The 20,781-nt window shown below is 39.6% G+C and overlaps 1 protein-coding gene across 1 annotated transcript in view; it reads right to left on the reverse strand.

The window, feature by feature from the left end:
- The window catches only part of Galntl6 (polypeptide N-acetylgalactosaminyltransferase like 6), a 199,582-nt gene that overhangs the window by 18,032 nt on the left and 160,769 nt on the right, over positions 1-20,781 (reverse strand). The window contains exons 6-7 of the mRNA XM_046427557.2: positions 13,391-13,507; positions 1,791-1,940 (exon numbers count right to left, since the gene is read on the reverse strand). Of these exons, the coding sequence (XP_046283513.2) occupies positions 1,791-1,940; positions 13,391-13,507 (267 nt within the window). The remainder of the gene's footprint in view (positions 1-1,790; positions 1,941-13,390; positions 13,508-20,781) is intronic.

Below are 20,781 nucleotides of genomic sequence, written 5' to 3' on the forward strand. Positions count from 1 at the left end.
CTATCTGAGTTTGTTGGCCTTGCCACAAATCTGCCAGTATCAGTTTTTTTCCTATGTCAATTATACACAATAGTACCTCGTGGGTACAAGGTCTGAGGTGATGTGTGTAAAGCACTAGCTCAATGCCTTCTCCTTGATGGTTGGAGGTGGAATAGTTATTACCCTCTGCCGCCCCTTAGGTAAAGTAGAGAGTCTTAGGGATGTGGGATGATTCATGAATATGCTAATAAAAAGGGTGTTTTCCAAAGCAAACTCAAAAGATTGCTAAACTGTTGGAACCACTCTCTCCTCCAGCCGAGTAGTACATCTAAATAGACAAAATAGCACTCCAGAGAGATTTCTGTTTCTTTCTCTCTTAGGTCTTGAGCGTAGCCCTTGGAATAAGAGGAATTTTCTAAAACAGGTATTTTGAATAGGCCTGAGTCATCAACCGAGATGAGATGTTTCGGAAAATTTCCATTTTAAGCCTTTGGCATGCTCTTTATTAAGTATAAATACCTAGCTTGCTATATAAATACACACGGAGCGTAACTTTTGCTAAGTAACCCAAGGCCAGCAGCTTGAGACCTGAGAAGAGAGCTGCACACAATTGTATCTAGTGATTTCTTTCTCAAAAGCCTTTGGATCCTGGTAAGGTTTTAAGTGTTAAATCTCATAAGAATTACCTCTTGAAATCACCACAGCCTGTTTTTTCCCCCAGGAGATCTGTGTGCACACGAATTAGTTGGTCTTACCCATCTGTAAGCTTTTGTAAGCTCCCTAATGAAAACAATGGTATTTTCTTGGCTTAATCACATATTATTGAGTGGTCTGTCCCTTATGCTATAAATATACAGTAATGAGGAGTGTTCTGCTCATTAGAGACCACCAGCATACCAGGCAATGGCATATTGGAGATTTTATTGATGTGTACAGAAAATAGAATAATTTTTTTTCCCCAGAAAGCAGAATCTTAAAGGTCAAAAAATAACCATCCAAAAAAAAAAAAAACCTTCTTTATTCCACTACAAACACTATAGCAATATGGAACAGCAAAGGCATTTAACAAAATTAATCAATGATACGTTTCATAAAGAAAACAGAGAGGTTTTTTTATTGCAATGATTTGCCTCCTTCATTATATTGGACTCTACCTTCTTATTAGCTCTTTGGATTTTATAGTGTTTTGTAAGATAGAATAATTGATGTTTTGTCCTTTTTCTAGATGTGTACCTAAATTTGCTGGGTATTGGGAGGTGACAGTATGCAGAACTAACTACAGCACGGACAGGTCTCCCTTTGAGTGAGTGTGGTCTCTGATGTCTTTCTCCTCGTGGTGGAAACCAGAACTCTTATTCAGTGAGGAAACAAGTGTCATAACCAGTGCCCACAAATAATAGATTTTTAGTGTGTGTGTTTGTGTTTGTGTGTGTGTGTACTGAGAATTGGGGTTCTTAAAAATCATCCATGTGTATATTTGTTTATTGGGTATAAGTTTCCTCCTTTTGCAAGTCAGTTGAACTAAGCCTGGACCCATTCCTTGTAGTGTTGTGTTTTAACTCAAATTCATTTTTCAATCACAACTACTTAGGATGGATATGCACATAACAAGCAAATACAGAAGCAATGCCGCTTTCTACACACTGTATCTTTCCTTTTGCTGATTTTCTCCAAATGAGTGAGCCAAATGTGTGTATATCTGTCCCAGTAACACCCTAAAATCAAGAAAGCATCTTTTTCAAGAATGTTTTGAGTTAAAAAACCTGAAGCCATGGCAACTTGAGAATGACCACAAGGAACAGAACTCTTACCTTCCGATATCCCCAGAGCTGGTTCCCCTTCATGCCATGACAGTCATAGAGAGTGACTGGGCTGTTGTATGAGATTGCATCAAAGCAGAATTTTCGGGTATGCAGTGGCTCACCAGGTCGAATATCTTCTCTCCATCCAAAGGTAAAGAGCTAACAAAGCAATGGTAGCAGAAAAGCTAAAATGAGTTCAATTTGGAAAGAAGATTCCAGAGCAGGGGGAGGCATGTCTTTTGGCAACATAGAACCCATGCTGTGTGACTTACAAGAGAGAACCACGTCTGGGCTTAATAGAAATGTTGAGAAGGCATGTTTCCTAAAGTACTGGAGCAGCATCACCTTGGCACCTGTGACCCAGGCTAATCAAAATGTAAACAAGGAATTTTCAGTTAGGCAATAGGGGGACACGTCAGAGGGTGGTGGCATGGTGGGAGGAGGGGGGAAGAGAAAGAGAAAGAGAGGGAGAGGGGGGGAGAGAGAGAGAGAGAGAGAGAGAGAGAGAGAGAGAGAGAGAGAGAGAGAGGGAGAGAGGTGTATTGAGAGAGGAGGAAAAGAGAGGGAGAGAGGGGAGAGGGAGGAAGAGGAAGAGGGAGGAAGTCTTTAATAATACTTTACATTTGTCATGTAAGTAAATGTTACTAGATTAAATGTTACACTAAACTCAAATGAGCAGATTAATTACAAAAGGACAAGGACTAGAGTTAAACTGGACTCATGCTAACACCTTGAAAGAAATTTCTTTTTCCTTGGTACTAGGGATTGAACCCCAGTGTATTCTACCACCAAGTCACACCCCCAGCCCTTTTAATTATTTTTTGTGTGTTTGTTTGGGATCTTATTAGTTACTGAGGCTCTCATTAAATTGCTGAGGCTGGCCTTGAACCTCCTGTCTCAGCCTTCTGGGATTACAGGTATGCATTGGCCTGGCTGCCTTGGAAAATTTAAAGAAAAAACTAAGCTCAATGGAGTACAGAATAGGCAAATTAATTTTCTTGGGTTGTTAAGGGTAATTCTGCAGGGCAATGTAGGAAATTGTACATTGTAACTCACAGTAAGAGACAGACTTTACAGACATACCCAATGACCTCTCCTCACCCCAGCTGAAGCAGAAGTGTCATGGAATGACATTTACCTTGACTGCATTTAATAGACTCTGATAACTCCAGCCAGACTTTTCCTATCCTGGTCTATCCTATCCATCCCACCCCATGATATTAAAAATGCTGTTTATGATTCATTGAATTGATTTTACAATGTGTTAAATACAGAAAAAAAAAAAAAAACCCTACTCCTATTGGGGAAGGGTATTTTCTTGAGTTATTTGAGCCAAACTGCATTTGAGGGATATAGCAGGAAAAATCCTTAACTAACAGAAAATAGATGAGATGCACCCTGCGATTTCTTCCAGTCCTTCACTTTCAGAAAGGTTATATAATTTTTATAATAGGACTTAAGGCAGGCTGCCTGCATGAAGCCAAGCTGTGAGCCGAAAAGAAAAAAAATGAAAATAAAAACGACGAGCTATTGGGAAACTACGTTGATAGAAAAACAAGCACAATACTGAGCTGTGTGTACAGAATACACTTCACAGTGACCAGGCCCTCAGTAGATTTCAGGTTTCAGGTCCTACTCAGGAAAAGAAAATGCAGAAAGAAATCCCTGGCACAATTCCAGGGATATCTAACAAAAGCAGTTAAATTGTGGGGATTCTGAAGAAAAATGGAAAGAACTGGGTTAAGTGGTCTAAAGAAAATAAAACAGAAGTGGTTCAAATCAAACATGAAAGAAGATTGTCTGAGAAACCTTGAGGGGCTGTATTCTGTTTCCCTGGAAGACAAGAAAAAAAGAGAATGTCTCAAATGCAAGGACAAGGGGTTTTAGGTTAGGCACTTGAAATAAATTCATGAAGAAGAACTATAGATTTCCTTTTCCTAGAGCTAGGTGTCCCCTCTTCCCCAACACACTACTGTGACTGAAGCATTTTTTTTTGACACATTTAAATCCTGTGTAGAAAAAATGACTTCTTAAGGTCTGTTCCGTGTTTCTGATTTTGATCACTCTCTTCTAATTAGAATTTGGTATCCCTATGGTTTTTGAAATCCTGTACACTATCTTGTCCACCCTCTTTTTTTTTATTTTTAAAGTTTTTTTAGTGGTAGTTGGACACAATACCTTTATTTTATTTATTTTATGTGGTGCTGAGGGTCGAACCCAGTACCTGGCATGTGCTAGGCGAGCACTCTGCCTCTGAGCCACAGCCCCACCCTCTTTTATCCATCTCTTCACTTCAACATAGGTGTTTCTCAGGGTTCTCTCTTTTTCCTGTTTGGCCCTTAATACTCTCAGTTCAATTCTCACTATATGCTGATCACGTATTGTCTGTGTTACCTTCAATTCCTTGTAGGATTCCCCAACTCTATGTCCTGTGGACAGCTCAAATTCAATATTGTTATGGTTTGGATGTGAGGTGTCCCCCAAAGTTCCGGTGTTGATGCAGGAACATTCAGAAGTGAAACACTCAGATTATAAGAGCTGTAACCTAATCAGTTCATCCTAGTTTGAATAGACTGACAGGATGCTAACTGTAGGCAGGTGAGAAGTGGATGGAGGAGGCGGGTCACTGGCAGTGATCTCTGGAAGGGTTCACCTTCTGTGTGTCCCCTCTGCTCCCATTTCTTGATCCTGTCACGAGCTGAGTAGCTTTCCTTCACTGGGCCCTTCTCCCATGGTTTGGTGCCTCACCTTGAGCCCAGACCAGTGGAGTCAGCCACCTATGGACTGAGAACTCTGAAACTGTGAGCTCCAAATAAACTTTTTTTTTCTCCCCTAAGTCGTTTTGGTTGGATATTTTGGTCACAGTGACGCAAAACCTGACTAAAACAGAAACTGGTACCAAGAAGTGTGGTCGTTTCTGTGACTAACCTGATTATGTGGTTCAGAAGCCTTTAGAGTTGTTTGTGGGAGGAATTTTGAAAAGTTTAGAGATACAACCTAGAAGAGATTTAGCACATTGTAAGCACAACTTAATGGGGGAATTCTGGTGGAATCTCAGAAGATCAGAATGCTGATCGGTGCAGACTGTGCTCATGAGGTGTCAGAAGGAAATGAGGATTTATTGGGAGTTAGATTAGAGATGGCACACGTTATATCTGGCAAAGAACTTGGCTACATTTTCTCCATATCCTGAGACTTTATGTGAGGATGAATTAAAGGAAATAGACTAATCTGGTCAAGGAAATTTTAAGGCAGCACAGCATTCAGTTGGACATTGCTGGCAGCTTTCAGATAGGTCTACTGTCAAATAGGGAGCAGAAAGCAGAGCTAAAGGATTTTAAAACATCACAGTTTGGCCAGAAAAGTACATGTAAAGCTGGGGTCAAGGAAGGTGTGTTTGTTAAAGAGGCTTTACTCCCTAAAGAGATCATAAGTACTTTACATACAGACACCAGGAAAGATGCCTTGAGGGCATCTCAGGAATTTGGAAGACCACACTTTTTATAGGGTCCAGGGCATAGAAGAGAACATTCCTTTGAGAAGAGATCATAGGGATTCCCTGCTCACACAGGTAGGCCTAGGAAACTGTTTCACCATGCTGAGCTGTGCAAATACTCAAAGGCTCCTGTAGCCATGATTCCAGAGGGTCAAGTGTTATGTAAGATAGCAGCAGACCAAGTGGTACTGATTCTATAGGAATGCAGAATGCTGGAGTTAAGGGGTAATGGAGGCTTCCACCAAGATTTTAAAGGAAGACCTGGAAGGCCATGTGAAGTGTATAGGGACATAGTCCCTATGGGCTGTCCTGAGAGAGTGACATGTGAAGCTGTGAAGATGAAACTGAACCTGGAATGAAGACCCCCAGGAACTGAGAGATGCCAGTAACATGTACTGTCTGCTGATAAAAGTTGCTGGCTGTGGAAAGAGCAAGATTAAAAGACAGTTTGTGTGCAATGCAATCAGCAAGGCCAAAGGGACAGGGCTGCCCAAGCTCTGGTGAGCACATCTTCCCACCATGTGTCTCAGATTCCAGAGAAGGAGCTCCAAAAATTATTTGCCAGGCTGGGTTTAGATCTTGCTTTGGCTCCATCCCTTCTTTTCCATGTCCCTATACCTACCTTTTGGAATGGGAATGTTTATTCTGTGCTACTGTATTTTGGCTATAAGTAACTTGCTTTTGATTTTTTACAGGGGCTCATAGCTAAGAGTTTGCCTTGAGTCTCAGACTCCTTTAGACTTAGGAAATGTTGAAGCGAAGACTATGGAACTACCAGAGATGGACTAAATGCATTTTGCATTGTGAGATAGACATGAGCTTTTGGGAGCTGGGACAAAATGTTGTGGTTGGAAGTGAGATGTCCCCCTCCCCCAAATCTCCTGTTAAGGCAGAAATATTCAGAGGTAAAATTATGATTGAGAGTGATAACTTAATCATCCATCCTAGTTTGAATGGACTGACTGGGTCATAACCATAAGTAGGTGGGGTATGGCTAGAGGAGGTGGGTCACTGGGTATGCCCTGGGAGGGTGCATTTACTCCCTGCAGTTTCTCTCTGCTTCCTGACTCTGCCATAAGCTGAGAAGCTTTCCTCTTATGGGCTCTTTTTCCATGATTTTCTGCCTCAACTTTGGCCCAGAGTAGTAGAGCTGGCCATCCATGGACTGAGACCTCTGAAACTGTGAGCACCAAATAAACTCTCCCTCCTCTAAATTGTTCTTGTCATATATTTTGGTCACAGCAACATATCTTAAACTCAAGTTAATTTTCTTTCCTTCTAGCCTTTTCCTTTATTTCATTTTAGTTGGTAGTTATGGCATCCAACCTGTCAACACAGTAATTTTTAACTCCTTACCTTCTTCATCTAATCAATTGCCAAGTCTTGCCAATTGTGTCTTACAAACACCATTTTCAGAATTAATCCTTTTTTCTCTGTCCTTACAACCACTGCTCTCAATATCTCTTGCCTACATTATTGCAGTGACTTCCTAGCTGATTTCTTCCCCACTTTCCTTTTTGGATTTCCAAACATCTGTCTTTCTCAGCTTCTAAAGAAGTCTGTTTGAAATGCTTGTTTGGCTATGTTCTCTTCCAATCCAAATCTCTACAACCCTTAGAGAATAACATTCAGACATTTTAACACAGGAGGAACTTTTTGCCATCTGGCCTTTGCTGTACTTCACAGCTGCATCCCTTTCCTTTTAGTTTGTATTCCAGCAACACTAAAACGTTTGTAGTTCCTCGCACAAAGCAGGCTGCATTTTTCCTTCTGGGACTTTGTTCCTGAGAATCTCTCTCTTTGAAAGGCCAACCTAGTTAGTGATCATCAGTCCTTTAAAATTCAGTTCAGGTGTCCACCCAACTAAGAATGCTTCCTCTTTGAAGAACTTACTCCTCTTCCCCGCTTACGTCATTTCACCGTGCAAGTCCACTCTTTCTGTATTTCACCCTGCAAGTCCACTCTTTGATGGCGGGGGGTCTCACCCCCCCCATGTATCATCAGTTTGAAAGTAAATTGCTGTTAATTTCTCCCTTTTCTTCTTTTGAGTGATAGTTTCAAATATAGATTTACAGAGATAACTCATTTCTTTGCTTAAATATTCATGTGGTATGTGTGTTTCCAGTGCCCAGAACACTTCATAACACACGGTAGATGCTCAATAAAATTTCTATTGAATAAATGAAATGTGTACTTGTTATCTTAACAGTAAATATGTTGAAATAACTATCTAGATAAATGGGCTAATCTTTTCAATCCATCAAATAAATCTATGATATTTGTGTCTAAAACCATATTGATGATTGTTTTTTTGAACTTTTCATTTTGATGATTCTAGATTCTATTAATTTTTATTGAAATGTAAGTGTCCTGACCTATAAACCTGCAATTGGCTTTGATGAATCTTTATTTTGATTAAATATAATATTTTCCTCATATTATAAGCATCTGACCAATGTAGGAACAAGTGGTTTTGATGGGTGTATCCATTTCCCTTTCTGTCTCTGTTTTTCTCCCTTTTTCTGGTATTGGGGATTGAACCCTGGTCCCATGCATGCTAGGCAAGTGCTCTGTGGTTGAACTGCAGCCCCAGCTCTCCTCTCTCTTTTTAGTTTTCATATATGCAAACGGCCAGAGATAAAAGGAACTGTAATCACTATGTAGCAAAGACCCTCATATATAGTTGGGGAAAATCAGACCTGCAGGTTAAATGGTTTGCCTCTGCCACACCTCAAGTGTTTAGGCTTCTTTTGCAGACAGTCTTTCATTTTTTCAATATATTTTTAGAGGTTGGTGGACCTTTGTTTTATTCACTTATTTATATACATGGCTGAGGATGGAACCCAGTGCCTCACACATGCTAGACAAGTGCTCTACTGCTGAGCTACAACCCCAGGCCCTTGCAGGCAGTCTTTACAAACTTTTTATTAAACAGATCTGTTAAGTCCAAAGGAATACTTGTATTATAGCAAATAGATAAATTTCTCTCTCAGATCTCTTCATCTATTGTCACAAATATATCTCAGGGCATCCTTAGGTAACTTTTTTTTTCTTATTTCTAGGTTTGTTACAGTTTAATGCTCAGTTTTACATGTGTAGCTTGTTAGAGTGTAATTTTCATAGTGTTTTATGTATTACTATTATGTTGTTATTACCTGGTGAATATGTTCCTGCATCCTGGGTAATACATCTTCAAATTATATCAATTGCTTTATTCTTCTGCACCTACCTTTAGCTAAGATTTTTTCCCCTTATGTCTTTGTCATTTATCTTAGCCTAATGGCCATGTCAAACCAATCAGGCATTGAGTCTTTCATTCATTAGTTACACTTCCATGCACAATCTTGTCAAAGCAAAAACAAGCAGACATTATGAAGCCATTTTCATTTTTTTGCCCTGGGTAATGTCACTGTGACATTTATAGTTGGTTTTCTGCCCTTGAGCTGATCTTATTGACAAAACTATCTAAGTTTCCTTCAGGTTGCCTGTGAAAAAAGAAAAAAAAACCCATCCTCCCCACCCCCTGCCACCCCAAATGTGTATCATCAGTTTGAAAGTAAATTGCTGTTAATTTCTCCCCTTTCTTCTTTTGAGTGATAGTTTCAAATATAGATTTACAGTGATAACTCATTTCTTTGCTTAAATATTCATGTGGTATGTGTAATGCTGCTTGGTCTGTATTGTATTATCTGAATAAACTCACTAGGCTGGGAACTACAAATACACTGATCTTCTTCTATCTGATTTGAGACAATTGAAAATATTTTTTTCTCTCTGTGGGTAGTTATATTTTATTTCATTGTTATGTGAAATCGGGTGAGATACAGTGTGATTTTCCTTGCAGTTTTTCCCCATGAGTATGCTCTGTCCTGATGGTGAGAGTGTTTTTCCCAAAGGAAAGGAATTTGTCCTTTCCCTGCAGGTGTTGACTTGCTTCCACCTCTGTGTATCTCTCCTTCAGGTCTTGCAAAGGGGGCACTTGGCTGCTTCCTCTGCTACTCTGCTTCCTCCCCAGCATGAGGTCAGAGCTGCTGCTAGCAGAGTGGGAGCAGTCAAAGTAGGCCAAGGGGAATGCCTCCCCCTCCCCTCTCCTCTGCACTCATCATGGGAGTTAGGGAGTCTTCTTTCCAGACCTTACAGTCTTACTTGGATCTATTTTTATTTTTCTTTCTTGTTCCCTAAAGGAAACAGAGAGCCAGCACACAATGCTCCAGTGATATCAAATAGCTAAATAGATCACCCTGGAAGCATGAATCATACATCTGCTTCCTTCACAGAAGCCAGATTAGTCAGGACTAGTGTTCTGCAACAAAGGACATTTTCTTTTAATAGTGCTTCAGTGGACTTTCCTTTGTTTCCCATGTAACATTTTTATTTTATTGTTTCATTAAAAAAATTTTTTTAAAGGAATCACTTCAACTCCAATGGGGACCCCCTTTTAAATCTTTTTGAATTAAGGAGACCCTCATTGTTATACAAAATTACATATAAGAGGTTATGAGGGGAATGGGAAAAAAAAACAAGGAGAGAAATGAATTACAGTAGATGGGGTAGAGAGAGAAGATGGGAGGGGAGGGGAGGGGGGATAGTAGAGGATAGGAAAGGTAGTAGAATACAACAGTTACTAATATGGCATTATGTAAAAATGTGGATGTGTAACCGGTGTGATTCTGCAATCTGTATTTGGGGTAAAAATGGGAGTTCATAACCCACTTGAATCTAATGTATGAAATATGATATGTCAAGAGTTTTGTAATGTTTTGAACAACCAATTAAAAAAAAAGAATGTCCTTAATTTTCATGTTCTGATATACTTTTCATTCAGGACTTTTAATTTAAGTGTAAGAGAATGAATTATAACTCTTATAAATCATTGAATAATATATGGAAGAAAGGTTATAGTTTAATTACTGGGAAAGGCAGCCATTTGTAATATTTTAGTTTCCAAGTCAATATGTGATGATGAGACATATTTCAAATAGGAATCATTTTTTACCTCCAGTCAACCTTTAATCTGGTAGCTTCATTTTGGGGATCTCCAGAGACTGAGAATTTTTTTAAAAAAAAGACCTATATTAACCGGTGTAGAGATTCTGACCGTGGAAATGTACAGGGAAGCGTTCCTCAGGTGAGAAAACTCCCAGGGGTTAATAGGCACCCTATTTCCCACCCCTAGAATGGCCTGTAATCTCTCTTAGGATTTAATAATATAGCTAATATATGTGCTATGTCTAGCTGGTATGGCAATGCCCTGAGATGCCTCTTTGTTAGAGCCTCATCAAGCCTCAACCTTGATTGCAGGCACATAGCTCCTGGGAATAGAAGAACTTGTTTACTAGATAACTACGATGTTTCATCAAGCTCTGGTGCTCCTGGAGCTGCTCACGTAACAGTAACTTCAGACAATGGACTTTCTTAAGGACTGCACAATGCTCCTAACATTGCATATTGTAACTGTGAAATGTAACTGCAGAATAAGCAACCTTACTGATACTCTAAACAATAATGTGGTTATGGTCCTAATGACCTAATGCAACCTATTGTTATAAATAAATGTGGCCGCTTGGACAAAGAGCCACTCTGCACCTTCCCTGCCTCTGTACCTTGTCTCTGCCTCCTCTTTATTATTATTCCTTGCAACTATTTCTTTACAAACCCATGCTTTTGTTCTGCTCATGTAGTTTTCTGCTTGTCTAGTGCTGCCCTCTGGTGACCATTTCTTAAATTACATGCCATAGATTTTTGCAGTTTAGCCTAAGGGGGGAAAATGAACCAATAATTTTTAAAGTGTGTGTAATAGAATTGGTTTTGCTTATATTCATTTTTAGCTGTCAAATAGAATTTTCAGACCTGAGCCAATTTCATTCTAGAATATTACTGAATGGAAATATTCAACCTGATTCAGGCATCCAGGCAGGTATCTTTCATACTAAACAGCTGGTTTAGAATGTTTTCCCTGGATTATTAATTTTCTCTGGATAGGCTGAATAGGAAGTGGTAGAGACAAATTTTAGCTCAAGAGTCAAATCTTTTCTATATAACTTCTTCCTTTTTCTTCTTTCTTTTATAAATACACGCTTGTTCCTTGGATGCCAGTCTGACTGATAACCTCCTGAGCATTCTCTATTGCTCCCAGACTGAAGTCAGAATTGCTCCTTGGAGGTAAGAGCCAACATTGTTCTTCTAGAAACATCCCTGTGGTGCTTATAGAAAGAGATAGATAGAGAAAGGAAGAAACAAGTCTGCTTACCCTAATATTTGATTGTTATCATTAAATCCTGAAGCCACAGAACCTTCTGTAAAACCCAGTGGGTAAGTGTCCCACACTGCAGGATATGTTGGAGAGAATGGTAACTAGTATTTGGTGACTATGCTGGGAATGAACAAATGGAGCCAAAGTCATCACTGCCTTGGACCCAAGAGGGATTTCTGATTTGATATTAGCATAAAGTAACTTTATGAGTGTGTATGAGAAGGCAGAGGGAAATGTATTTTTTCTGCATCTACTTCATGTGCAAGATGCTGTTGTATCATGGCTATAATTCCTTCTCATATAACCCCACCCAGGAAGTGGGTATTATCCTTGTTTAAATATGGACAAACTGTGGCCTAAAAAAATTGAACAATTTCACATGGCCACATAGTTTAAACTGAAATCTGGGCTGACTACAAAGTTCATGATCCTTCTAGAACATAGTGAGGTTGAGGGGTAAAATTGTAAGGACTGGTAAGTGGTTAGATGGCTGACAGGAGGTGTTGTTTGATTGGATTGATTTTGGACTGTGCTCTGGACATGGTCTTTTGCTGTTTTTGTAGCATCCTGGTGCTCTGACTGTAATGCAGGGTGGAGGTGAGATAGGAAAGGGCAGGGGAGTGGAGAGAAGGAGGTGCCAACACACTGAATCTCTGTATATGAACAACTCCTTAGCATTCGAGGCTGATCATGGTAATTATACAACTAATAATTTTAACGAAGCTTTTCTTTTTCTTTTCTTTTTTTTGCCTTGAATGAGACATAAGATGTCTCTTCACAACTGAAGCATGCCCAAACTGGGCTTATTCCTGGTCCAGTACACAAGATAGACACATAAGGAGTACAGCTGTAGGAGCGCAGTAATGCCTTTTGGGAACTCTTGCTCACTTTTTCAGTTTTCATAAGAAAGGCACTATGAACAATTTTGGGAAATTGAAGTACTCGTAAAACATACTACCCTGACCTTGGAATGAATCCTTCTGCAAAGGGGAGAGGGGAATAGGATGGAGAAAGGGCTCTAATGGTATCTATTTCATTTTTTTCTTTTTAAAGTATGGCAGTAGCTGTCAATCATTATTAAATCCATGTAATGCATGCATAAATATCTGCTAAATTTTCTATATTTTCCTATTGACATATTTTATAATTCAAAATTAAACAATAAAAGGAGGCAGACAGGATTTTACCTACTATCTTTTCTCTTTCACCAATGGCATAGTGTAAGGAAAACCCCTTATAAGAACTTTCAAGTTTCACATTGGATTAGAATCACACCCCACCTAAATTGAGTTGCATTGAAATGTGTTTCAATCAAAAGCCATACATGGAGTATCCTATGAAGTCCATGTTGGGGTGTTACTGCCCAGTTATCCTTCATGCCTAAGATTAACAACTATTACTACAACAACAAAGATGCATGTGTTTTTCTTTTGGATACACAGCCAAAAGGAAAAAAGAAAATTAGATGAGATCCCAAACACAGAACATTATAGAGTCTTCCATCAAAATCATGAAATTTTGTTGGAAGCTTTTCCTAGCACTCTGCAGGATTTTTTTTTTTTCATCTTGAAAAGTATCATTCTTGGAAAGGCAATTAGATTCATGTCACAGCGGACAATTCTACCATCCTTCCTATAATTGAAAGCATATTTGTATCCATATCTCAACTGATTACCACAATGGCTCTGAGAAGAAACAGAAAGAAGTAGAGTGATTCACTTAACTACAGAGCTGGTCAGTGACAGATCCACCACCTTGTTACAGGTCCCACGTGTTCCACCTGGAGACTTGCTCCCACCACATCCCTCCACACCTGCCTCAGACCCCCACCTGCCTCCTCGTACGTGACTTCTCACGTACCTGTTCATGGGACCACGTCCTTTCAGAACCATCCTTGACACAAATGTCCAGCCTCAGCTCGGTTCCTGTGGCTCCGTGCTTACTGTCCACGCAGAGATTCGCTGCCACGTTCCGAATCTGTGGAAAGAGGAAAGAATGTTGAACAGGACACTTAAAAAAATATTATTGTATTGCTACCTCCTGACATTCCTATAGATTAGGTAATAACATTGTCTTTTCGATTATGTGGTTAGAATGATGCCTTGAGTTTGAACACAATCTTTGGAGAAAATGAAGGAAGTTAAACATGCTACTTTATATGTGGGAGAATATGAGCCTGTCAAACAGCAGACTTCAGCTCTCCTCAGAAAAGAAACATGTTGATAATACAATACAGGGAGCTCTCCATCTCTAGAAGTGGGAGATTTTTCTTTTTCAGATAGTGGTTAACTTGGAATTTGTTATCTTGCTGCTTCAAGAACTTTCTATCATTACCATCCTGGTGGGAAGTGAGATCGAATCCCAGGCAGGTGATGCAGATGCAGTGTGTGGTACAGGGCAAACTTTATGGCCCTGGGCAGGAGGACATGATGACCTTTTGTTCCAGGTTGGCTGTGACAGGTCTTGATCTATACCTGTTGTCATCATTTAACCTTTCCCCTGCATGATGAATTAAATGTCTCCCTAGAGGATGAGCAAAATGGGAAAGACTATCTATCCATGAAATACTCTATTGGATGAAGATCCTTTACATGAAGTCTGAACTTTGAAAAGTTAAAAAAAAAAAAAAAAGAGAAGAATTCTTTCCAAATGTTGAATAGTACTGAATAGTTCCAGGTCAAAAGTGTAAACAGTGAAAGGTAGCAACAGAATCTGGGCAGAGACAGGTCCTTTGTCAAATCTTCCCGCCTTAAGATTGCACCAGTCCTGCTGCCAGTGTCACACTGCAGCCTTGGGTACAGTTGGATCGTGTTTTTAGTTGGGTACTTAGTATACAAGCTAGTTATGTTCCATTATCTCAGTTTTTTTTTTTAGGCCTTTATATAGTCCTGGATTATGATAAGCTCTTTAGGTATGTTTAACAATGGAAATAAAAATAGGATGAACCCAACTGACAATTTGCATCAAGTTCTTTTGCTTGGAATGAGTAGATAAGCTAGGGAGTCTCTCACAACAGAAGAATGTCCCCCACTGGGCCCATTCTTATTTGTGTGGGGAAATGAAGCAGAGAAAGTTATTTGAAAATACTGGGTATCATGAAAGGAATAAATGATGAGGGACAGGGATGATGTGCTGGTGGGAGATGGTTCATATTTCACTTACTCTAGGAATAGAAATTGGTATAATGTATTTTGGGAGGAGATCCATGTGGTGCATATGAGTTTCCTTATTCAGGGAACTTGACAACAGTTTGGGCTCATCTTCCATTACTAGTTTCAGTGATGCTTTGATGTAAGGGTAATGTGAAATAAAGCAGAATACAGAACTACAGTTCCTAACCTGGTTTGGCCTACAGACCTCTCTGAATTCAAGGAAAGCTATGACACTTTGCAAAACCAAACGACAAACTAACAAAACTGAAAGTAGATACATACAAGGACTTTGGTTTCCATTTTCCCGGAACCTATCAACTCCAGATTTGAAGCCTGAATTAGGGAAAATGGCTGCTTCCTAAGCCTTATAAATGAATTTCTTCCTTCTTCTCAGAAACATGGGAGATCAAAAACAGGGGATGAACTTGGCTGGTCCTCAGAATGTACCTGTTTTACTCACTCCTTTAACCATTTCTCCATTCCCCTAAAACAAGGACCAGGAAGAAACTTTCCTTTGGGATCTTGGGAGCCAATAGTATAGTTATGCTGTTTCTGGGGCTGGGATGTAACGTGCTTGCTTGGCATGCATAAGACCCTGGGTTTGGTCCCCAGCACAGGAAAAAAAAAGGGGTTTTGTATTTGTACAATCAATTTCTTCATGTGTGATGGTGTTTCTCTGGTAAAATATAAACAATTGGAAGTCCAAATTAAATTTTGTTATAGCTGTCCTGAGCCTTACACACTCTTAGAAAGCTCCTATTTTAACTCTTTATTGGAGCCCAGTGTGTTTTTTTTTTCAAGCTGTCTGTGACATGAACAACACCTACTAGAACTCTGGGCAGGTACCTCTCTATTGATTATTAGTTAATTTACTTTGGTCAAACCAAGGGGCACTTTGCCACTGAGCTACATACTCAGTTCTTTTTATCAGGGTCTCTCTAAGCTACTGAGGCTGGTAATCCTCCTGCCTCAGCCTCCAGAGTCACTGGAATTATAAGTGTGTGCCTAGCATCTCTGTTCATTCCTGAGCCATTTAACTCATGGATACACTTTCCTTAGAGAACCAGTATCAATTTTTATACTGAAGACATCTTTGGGGTACTATTATTGAGTCTAGAACCACATTTGGAGTAGGGGGAGGGCAGCTGCTTGTAGGTGCATGGCTACTTGGCCACAGAGGGACAGGTTTGAATTTCTTTGTGAGCCAGCATTTGAACTCACCCACTGGAGGGACTCTGCTCTTGGAAAAGGAGAAAGACAAGGACACGCACAAGTCAAGGACATCATGTTGGCGAACGTGCCAAATCTGCAGGTGGAGGCACTCCAAGCCTATGGGAGGCCCTCTTCTTGTTTTCAGATGTTATGAGCTTGAAAGGAGAGGGGCCGGGATGGAGGATACCATTTTCTAAACTACTGAATTTTCTAAATTCTCACTTAAATGGCATCTGTGTAGACAAAGGGATAAACTGCTTTGGAAGCCAAATTTCAAGTTTCAAAGGCATAATTGTCTACATCTGTGTAAATTCCAGCAGAAAGTTGTGCCAGAGAGGAAATGCTGAGAGTTCACTACAGGATAAGGTAGGCAGCTGGAGATAAGACTAATATCCGGCCATTCTCGCTGGCTTCCCCCCCCCCCCCCTTATCTTCTTATTGCCACCTCTTCTGCACACATTTGTAGCTTTTCCTTTGCTCCAAGCATGACTCCATCAAAATGAACAGGTAAATACCATTCCAAGAGAACGATCCTCCAACTTATTTATTCATTGGAAAATTTTTTTTTAATAAAACGTAGACAAGACTATTGGCAAATGATTTCAATTTTTTCCATGGGCTCTGCATCTGTGGCTGAAGGCACAGCAACTTACACATATATACACGCTCCAAATCTAGACGTGGATTACTAAATGAGTCTATGACAGAAGAGATCATTGTCAGGCTTCACTTCTTTCATGTTCAACTTCAGGGCTTAGCATCATTAACACGTGTACAGGAGTCCTGAGAGAGGCCCAACAGCTTAGAAAGTGAGGTGGTATCTGACTAGGAGTGTGCGAGAAGAAGGAGAAAAACGAAGGAAGAGAGAATCATGGTGCATGACAGAATTATAGACATCAGTTATAGAGATGAATTCTTTTTGGAATTGGGAAGAGGTCTGGCACAGAGCAAATGTTTTCTTTAGGTCTGCAAGAGGACTCAGGCTCAGCTCTAATATGGTTTTATTTATTCCTGACACAGGAGGCTTTGATAAAAGAGATACAAGAGAAGCAGAGTGTGGCACAAATAGCAAGGTGGTTAGTAGGTGTGGGACAGGTCATGCAGTTGGCTTGAGAGAGAGGTCTTGGCTCAACAAATGAGAACTTGTGTCTTGCCCACGACCCGCGTGGGTGGTGGAAATGGGGTTCCCCTCGGTGGAATGGGATGGCTGAGAAATAAAAGCTAAGAAAAATAGAATGGAGAAAAAACCCACAGAACACAGAAAGTACTTTCAAAAGTGGGGGACAGGATGGGCAAGCAGATCAGACGGATCGAGCTTTCTAGACTATGGCAAAATGGAAACCGCGCCTGCTTTATTTATATCGGGAGACATCAAAGGCCTTCCACAGAATGTTCTTCATCAAAAGAGGTTAAAGGTGGGCTGTCCAGTTCCTAATGGGTTATGCCCATCTCCAGAGCTACTATGAGCAATCTTCCTAGCAGAGTGGAGATAAAGATCACATGCATTGGGCAATCTATTGCCAAGGGAGAGCCACAGATAGTTCCCAAGGCCAGACCTAAATCTCCCTGGTTTCCATGCCGAGAGAAGATCCTCATGTAATTCGTGGATGGCTTCCTGCACTCATGGTTTGCTAATTCCTCCCCATGGCCTTGGGTCTTTTAAGTAAAACAGTGGTTCATTACTCATTCCACAAATATTTATTAAGTGCCTGCTATGTCCAGGCACTGGGCTAGATACTAGGTATGCAGGGAAAGATCAGAAAAGAATCATCTCCTTTGAACATCTTATGCTCTGATCAGGATGTTAGAGAGAACTGGGGCGGAAGAGAAGTTTGAGACTGGCAATATTTCTGGTTGTAAATTTTTTAATAGGGCAAAAGGGATTAAGATGCTTCCCTTAATGGAGTTTGGGTGATTTCAGAAGGCAAATTTATAAACAGGGCTAGAAGGACAGAAGTCACTAGTAGAGGGAGAGAGAACAGAATGCAGACCCATCAGGTCTGGATTCTGCTCATGAGGTACAAATGAGTTTCCTATAACCTTAGGTTTGAGCTCCTTGTTAAAGCTCAGTCCTTCTATTTGTAAAAATGTTAACGTTCAAGGTTTTTTCTGAAGGAAAGTCTCTTTGGGAAGCATGAATGGAAATTCAAAGACCAAGAAAAACTGGCTACTGCTCTCCAGGAACCTACAACGTTCTTAGGGGAGACGGGGCCTCGAAGGCATCTTCTTAAGTGACAAAATGCTAAGTGCAGTCTGAAGGGGAAATGATCAATTCTAAGCAAGACAACCTGAAGCACTTAGAACTGTTGATATTGGAAGGGGCCCTGGGGAATGAGAGGACTGAAACTAGAGAGTGAGGTGTGACACTGTAGCCACAGGGATCAGAAATAAACATAAACATCGATGTCTGACAGTGTAAGGAGCTTGTGTGTGTGCATGCTAAGCACATTCTCTACCATTGAGGTGCACACCCAGCTTTTTTTTTTTAATGATGAAAAAACTGTGTATTTAGAATTAGCCAGACTCAGTTTATACCATCTTGATTTTGTTGCCAACATCCGAAGTATCATAATCAGGAGTCAAATGAACATCTGACTTTTTCTTTCCTTCCGGCTTGATCATGGTGTTGACCTTGGCTACTCAGTCTTACCGAGCTTCTTCTTAGCCTCTTGTGGTGATCCTTGGTCTTGACATCCACAATGAACATGAGTTTATTGTCTTCTAGCTTCTTCATGGCAGACTCAGTGGTCAGGGGAACTTGATGATGGAGCGGTTAAGCTTAAGCTTGTCTGTCCTGGGGTGTTCTTCCTAGGATATTTGGACTGCCTCTGGATCCACAGTATCTTAAGGTGGGGGATGTGTGGGTCTCTTTTGTTTGTTTGTTATTGTGAACACCTTCCAGCATTACCTTCTGTTTTTTAAGGGTTTTAGTTTGGCTTCAGCTTGGGAGGAGTGAGCTTCCTTCTTTGCTTTCAGTGCCATCTCGGTAACTACTGCAAGACTTTTTTTTTTTTTTTTTTTTAGGGAACGGCAAATGATTTGGTCTGACTGTACTTAAGGTTTGCAAAATGAGGACAATCATCCCTCAGAGGGTAGTTGTGAGGATGCATGCCCATTGCTTAGCACAGGATCTGTTACATTGTAGTGGTCAGGAAATGTTTTATTATTATTATTATTATTATTATTATTATTATTATTATTATTATTTGTGTATGTGTGTGTGTGTGTGTTGTTTTAGTTATACATTACAGTAGATCAGGAAATGTTTTACTTTTTCAGCTAAGTCATCTATAATGGCAAATGGGGTGATTGGCACAATCAGATCATATTTCTATTGTACTTTGAGATGTCCCCACAAGACCACAACTGAAGATTTTCACAGACCTGTTCTTCAGTTGGCCTCACAGTTAATCTTGATAATGTCATATATATATGTATACACACACACAAACTTATGTACATACATATATATATATATACATATATGTATGTATATATACATATCTTGGCCATTTTAACCATTTTAAATGTTTAATTCAGTGACACCAAATTATTTAAAATGCTGTGTATCCATCATCACCACTATCTATTTCCAAACTTTTTTTTTATTATACAAATCATATTCATTAAGCCATTAATAATTCCCATCCCCTGATAATGTCTGTTCTACTATGAATTTATTTAGTCTAGATAGCTCATATCAGTGGGAGCATCCCATGTTTGTTATTTTGTGTCTGGCCTATTTCACTTAGCACAGTGTATTCAGGATTTATTCTTGCTGTAGTATGTATCAGAACTTCATTCTTTTTTAAGGCAGAATGATATTTACACACACTCACACACACACCATGTTTGTTTACCCATTTATTTATCTATTGATGAAAACTTGGGCTTTTTCCACTTTTGGGCTACTATGAATAATCCTTCTGTGAACATTGGCATACAAATATCAGTTCTCATCCTTGGTTTGAATTCTTTTTGGTTTATATTTAGGAGTAGAATTTCTGGGTTGTATAGTAATTCTTTATTTAACTTTTTGGAGGAACTGCCAAATAGTTTTCCACAGTGGCTGCACCATTTTATATTCCTGCCAGCAATGTATAACAGTTTCAATCTCTACATACTCTTGCCAATACTTGTTCTTCATTTTTTTTTTTTTTAAATAACAGCCAACCTAGTGGGTATGCTGTGGTTTCTCACTGTGGTTTTCATTTGCATTTCCCCAGTGACTAATGATGTTGAACACTTTTTCATGAGCATTTTTATACCCTCTTTGGATAAATGTCTATTCAGGTCCTTTGCCCACTTTTTGAGTTGTTTGTGTTTCTGCTGTTGAATTTTAGGAGTTCTTTATATATTATGGATATCAATCCCTTATGTATATGATAGGCAAATATTTTCTCTCAGTGAGTTGCCTTTTTATTCTGTTGATAGTGCTTTTGATAGACAGAAGTTTTAATTTTTATAACTCTGACATATCTTTTTTTTCTTTTGTTATTTGTGTTTTTTGGTGTCATGTTTAAGAAATCATTGCCAAATCCACTGCCAAGAAGATTTCCCCTGTTATATTCTAAGACTTTTATAGTTTCAGCTCTTATATTTATTTTTTGATCCATTTAGAGTTAAATTTTCTTTTGGTGTAAAGTTAAGTTCAATCTGATTCTTTTGCTTGTCAGTTTATTATTTTGCTAGGGCTGCCATAACAAAGTACCACACATTGGGTGAATTAATAACACAAACCTGTGGTCTCACAGTTTGGAGGCTAGAAGTCCAAGATCAATGTATTGACATGATTAACTCCTTCTGAGGATTTTGAGTGAGATAGGTTCCTTGCGTTTCTTCTAGCTTTTGGTGGCTTGTGGAAATCTTTTTGTATTCCTTAGTTTG

This window comes from Marmota monax, unplaced genomic scaffold (assembly GCF_021218885.2).
Source record: "Marmota monax isolate L192 unplaced genomic scaffold, Marmota_monax_Labrador192_F-V1.1 WCK01_AAM20220418_F8-fsc00159, whole genome shotgun sequence".
NCBI classification, from domain to species: domain Eukaryota; kingdom Metazoa; phylum Chordata; class Mammalia; order Rodentia; family Sciuridae; genus Marmota; species Marmota monax.